At 34.3% G+C, this 5,641-nt stretch overlaps 1 protein-coding gene across 1 annotated transcript; it reads right to left on the minus strand.

Moving 5' to 3' along the window:
* Window positions 1-1,979: 1,979 nt before the first annotated feature.
* On the minus strand, window positions 1,980-5,281 carry LOC128999329 (putative ferric-chelate reductase 1 homolog). Its single transcript, XM_054425762.1, has 4 exons — window positions 5,243-5,281; window positions 4,481-4,639; window positions 3,790-3,884; window positions 1,980-2,104 (listed from the first exon to the last, which is right to left on the minus strand). The coding sequence occupies exons 2-4, from the start codon at window positions 4,571-4,573 to the stop codon at window positions 1,999-2,001; spliced, it is 294 nt and encodes a 97-aa protein (XP_054281737.1). The 5' UTR covers window positions 4,574-4,639; window positions 5,243-5,281; the 3' UTR covers window positions 1,980-1,998.
* Window positions 5,282-5,641: the final 360 nt, after the last annotated feature.

A 5,641-nucleotide genomic window follows, 5' to 3' on the forward strand; every position in this document is an offset into this window, starting at 1 on the left:
TCAGTGGTTTATTTCTGTTTTTAGACTCCTTTGTGATATCCCAAAATTCCCCTTGGCGGTTATTTAAGTTAACAATTTTATTGATTGCGCAACCTAATTTTACGTAATATTATTTGACAGTAAAGGACATAACCTTTCTATTCTTGTATTTATTAAATTTTTATATTTATTAAAAAACTGTATAAAGGTAGGTTATTGTTTTTGTCATAACCCTTTGCCTTAAAAATATTGTAGTAATATTGTTTGATGACATTTTTTAAAAATAAAATTATACAATTTAGTCATAGTAAGAATATAATGTAACTGTAAATACAAAACTGTTATCAAACTAATATTCTCCTGTTCGTTATTAGTAGTTAAATGTAGAAAAAGCTGAATGATTATGGCATTTCTTGAGTTTGTGCTCACCACAACAAAATAATTTTATATATTTGATTTTCAAATCCACTTGATCTCTGATTCTACCTTTGTATTTAGAAATCTGCTCATCATAAGATTGCCAACCCAGTTTCTCATGTCCAATGAAGTTTAAAATAAAAACACTGTCAAATTTTTGTCACTTTTATTGTTATCTTAGGTCCACACAAGTATGTAGGCCTATTTATATAAACTAGTGTTTCTAACAGGTAGTCAGCACTCGGCAGTAATCATTGCAGTTTCCAAGTAATTGTCTTCATACCCAATATGATATCTGGACAATTTGAGTAATTGAATGCAGAGCAATGACAAGTACCACATAGAAGTAAGATAAAGAGGAACCGCCTAATGGTACACCTATAAGTGGTGTCTAGCACCAAGTCCAACACAACCCCACCCCCTCGCCCACACGCCATGCGCCCTGTGCAATTTCCAGACAGTGCTCACCAGTCCCGGCTCTTCCTTGCTCATTAAAATATTTCCAACACAACATACCAGAGCAAATACAGTAATCCTATAAGCCACAGATGAGTAATAAATGGAGACATTTACGAATTTAAACTATGCCGATTGCATTCATAAATTTCTAACCATACTGTAGGCTATGGCTATATCCTCTAAATACAGTTCGGAACTTTCTTTAGTCCCTGTAGCCTCCCTTGGAACCGCCACTGGGTCGGGTCTCGGGTCATGGCTGGATAACAGATTTAAGCACTCTCAAACACCAATTCTTATGCCTATTTCTAAAATGTTAATATTAATATGTAAAATTAAAATATTACTGGATGATAAATCTGTTTTGTTTGAGTAAAGTATTTTTGTTCTATTCAGAGATATAGATTTTTAGTCACCAAAAGTCCCCACTAGTACATTTCCGTCCCAACATACAAGAGCTAAAAAGCACACGGTTGTCCCATAAGCTTTTTTCCTCTGTATCTTACTTCCCTGTGAAAGTACTAGGCTTGGCTTACCATATCACTCACAGCAAAAATATTTAGCTGGGTTGTGGGTAGCTCAGTGGTTATACTGCTTGTCTAGTAGGTAGTCAAAAGGTCGCTGGTTCGATCCCGGTTAAAGTGTTAAGCCTTTTGGTGGTTCAAAACTTGACCCAGCTGTCCTTGATTATTGGGGTTTTAATGTCAGCTGATTAATGAAACAGCTGATCTTAGAAACAAAGCTACACAAGGCATCCACTTCATTCTTAACTCATATTTGGGTTTAAATTTGCACATACAGGTGGCTTCGCATCATATAATAATGATTATGACCTTTTGATCATTAATTCATTAACCCTCTGACCAGAATCAAGTAACTACTAGCTGAATATCAAAAGAGGTAGAATAAGGGTAAGCTAAAGTCAGCTTGCACCTCATATTGTGTGACATGTTACAACCATGATTGGAAGCTTGTATTTAAATTGGTTTCCAAATTACTACATTTAATTTTACAATAGTTTTAACTATTTACTCGGAGTTTAAAAACCTTACAAAACTTATGTAATATAGGTCTCAGCCATTACTAAAGGGGTTCCTATAATCTATGGAATATAATAACGAATCAGCTGTTTTGAGCAACATTTTATTATCTATCTACAAATAATGGATACTTTGGTGGCAGGATTTTTATTGGAACAGATTCATGTTTGAGCCAATACTCTTTTTCAAGGTAATCCCTTGCAATCGTGGCTCTGTAAAAAGAAACATTTTATATTAAATTTTATCTCATGAGTAACCTTACAGCTTAGTATAAACAATCAAGTAGCTCATTTGCTTTTCATGCTGAACTCGCTCAGTTTTGTTGCAAATATTTCTTCTAGTACAGTAGGGCTATGGTCATACTCTCCTCTAATACAGGGCTGTGGCGAGATGAAAGGCAGCTGCACTAATTTATAATGTAGTGTATGTGCAATAACTATGTTATTCCTGTTATTACAATGGCAATAGGCATGCCAGTGTGACTTTGCCACACACCAACACCGCGGGACTTTGCTGCCTTTTTGTTAGAGGAGGCTTTATGCTATAGTATGTTTAAATCCTAAAAAGATATTAACTCTTGTGAAAACATAAAGTTAACCCAAAAAATATGGGGTAAGTGGAACCAGGGGGCAAATGTAACCTTATCTTATCAATCAACTGATGAGAGAAGTTGAATTGCTTAGTTGCCATCATATTTTGTTCTCTGGACCTTGTTTTAAAGTTCTTTACCTTAAAAAGCTAAATAACATGAAAAAAATGTACTTTTTGAATTTTGATAAAAGCTTACATACGAACTTTTGATGTAAATTCAAAGGTAAAACTGACATTTTTTTATATTTACATTTTTCAAATAAATGTAATAATATTTTGTGTATTAACTATTGTTTGCATGTAGATTCAGAATATCCCTTCAAAGTTATTACATTTCTTACAACTTAGATTTTCCAACCATGGTTACACTTGCCCCCAAAATTTTGCGCTGGGGCAAGTGGAATATTAGTAACAGTTCTAGAAGCTGAGAAGAAATTTTTTCACAAACTGACCATAACAATGCTAGATTTAAAAACACCGTCTATTAAAAAACATTTTTTTGAATTGAATCATGTGCCCAGAGAGATATACTGTTCTACAACCACACACAGTTTAAGTACCTACAGTACTACCTACTATTTTTTTGTTAAAATACCCCATTTTTATAAAATTTTGCAATTTTACGTTTCATAGATTTTACAAAGTTTTCCGCAAAGGTCTACAGAAAAGTTTGTAACTTAAAAACTGATAGAGATATTTTCATAATTCAAAAAGTCCCATAACTAGGTACAAAAAATCTTTCTATTGACCGGCTTGCCTCTCATTCTTCTAAATGCAATATATTATAATTCATAAGTGGGTGGTTCTACTTGTCCCCATATTGGAGCAACTTTAACAACAAAACAAAATTTTTTTTCAATTTTAAGAATTCTTTATTTTTGTAAGTTATTGTCTGTAAAAGCCAGTTGTAGCATTGTTGTAGTAATGGTTGAAAAATGCACAATTACAAATATAATATTACTTGAACAATATAAAGTAAAAGTTGCTATGCTAAAACCTGGTTCCACTTGCCCCACTTCACCCTAGTTTTAAAGTTAAATGTACAGTACTACCATGGTGGAAGGAAAATGCATGTATTTTCCTTCCACCATGATGTACTACAGCACTTTTTAAATATATTTTTATCAACTCTACTGTTAGATAATTAGCTATCTATGGTTTAATTTCTAATAATTCAACATGACAAAAACAAACATGAAAAAAATTAGACAATTTTGTGGATTTTCTCTTCACGCTGGTTGTAACAATATTTTCATGATCCATCTATTTTAAGCTAGGTACTTAAGTCAATGGTATTTGAACTCACACAACTCTCACTGTATGACCTTGGTCCTTTTCTTCTGGAAACCATCTGATAATCACCTCTTCTTTAGGGAGGTAGTTTATGTTTATTGCAGTGTTCTGAAAAATAGTAATTTGCACACTTAACAAATCTTTAGACAAATCAAGACTGAAAATTAAGTAATAAAATATATGACCACTGTCTGTTACTTTGAACACCATCTGCAGATGTGTTCTCTATGAAGAGTTACAAGGTGGCTTAAACTGTTGATAGTTAGTTAAACATTTTCATTAAATATACAGTAATTGAAATTGATTGTAAAAAAAGGCTTAGTACAATCAATCTTAAGATTAACACTACATTGTTTTCAAAAATTGTGTTTACAGAAAAATTTCTGTAAAAAAGCCCCTCTCAACCACCTATGGCCATCTAAATACCCACAATTCTATGAAAGAGGTGCAAAATCATGACACATGACAAATGTAAATGGGGTTGGGTGTTAAAAAACCTACAATAATTAACTCTGGAATTCTGTTAACCCTTCAATACAACAATAATTGTTTGATTTAACATAGGTACCAGTCAGCACTTTGTGACCATTTACTATAAATTGAGATTCACTCTTACGCATCTTCTGTTGGGTAGTCAAAATACATTGTAATGCTCTACTTTAACTATAGCCAACCAACTCGTAGATGTAGTAGACTACACTCACCTTCTCCACACCGAAGCATGATATCAGCTTAACATCATTCGCAGGCCTAAATTTGCCCACAGGGATGTTGGATTCATTCCTAGTCTGAACCATGAAGCCGGCAAACTCATTGGTCTCATTGCCCTCTAGGGTGATGTACACACATCCATCTGCCTGGACCTATATACAAACAACTTCAATTACACCAATTAGAGATGTAACACAGAGTGTCGTGTAAGTAAACAGCCAAACTGGAAAATTGGTTCTTTGTGGGTCAAATTGAAGAGATAATTTAGGAATGAAGATTTTCCCTTAAACGCTTCATTAACCAGATATCCGCTATTTTGTTTTTCCACATAGCAATTTTTATCTGTATGTATCTAATACATACTGAAACGAAGAATTAATAATGCACACAGTAGATGATTAATAGTTTCAATGATTCTATCAGCTTTTTCCTTGTGTACTCAAAGATAAAAAAGGGTCTACTCCTTTTAATCTGTAGTGTATAATTTAAATCGACGGATGATCCTTTACCTTTGTTAATGTGTAACTGCTTCCAAGAGGGTTACAGTATATAGAAACTTTGAGACCCCGTGGGGCCGATTCCTGGGAGAATTTTTTACACCACAGATGTTGGAACTCACTGATCTACTCTCTATCATCATCAAAATTTAAAAACAATTGTCTGTGGCACCCAGGAGTTTCTGTTTTTGTGTGACGAAATGCATAAGAGTAAACCTAGTTTTTATAGAATAGTGTCTAAAAAGTCAACGAGGTTACCTTGTCATCGTCTATCTTGATGTTCCAAGGCAAGGGGCTGGTCTGCGGTGGAATGTCATTGCCTGGACTGAGACTCTCACAGGCATCTGGCCAAGGTTCCCAGTCAGCCCTGGCAGTGACAGACCTCAACAGGCAGCATAAGGACAACACTGCTGGCAGAATCACTGGCCTGCAAATTAATTCTGGAGTTATTTCCATATTCTCACCCCCTTCCCCTTTATACGCATGTTTACTCTTAATAATGTAAGCAACAAAGTTACCACAAAAGGTTTCCTAACTATACAACATGGTAGATGAGTGGTAATGGGCGTCCATCAATAAGATGTGTTGACTAATGTTTTTAGATTTTGCATTAAAAACATAACTTATAATACAAACATGACTGAGGAGAAGTAAGAA

The sequence above is a fragment of the Macrosteles quadrilineatus genome, unplaced genomic scaffold, assembly GCF_028750875.1.
Source record: "Macrosteles quadrilineatus isolate MER2022 unplaced genomic scaffold, UCM_ALF_1.0 Scaffold_8__2_contigs__length_117827958, whole genome shotgun sequence".
Lineage (NCBI taxonomy): Eukaryota > Metazoa > Arthropoda > Insecta > Hemiptera > Cicadellidae > Macrosteles > Macrosteles quadrilineatus.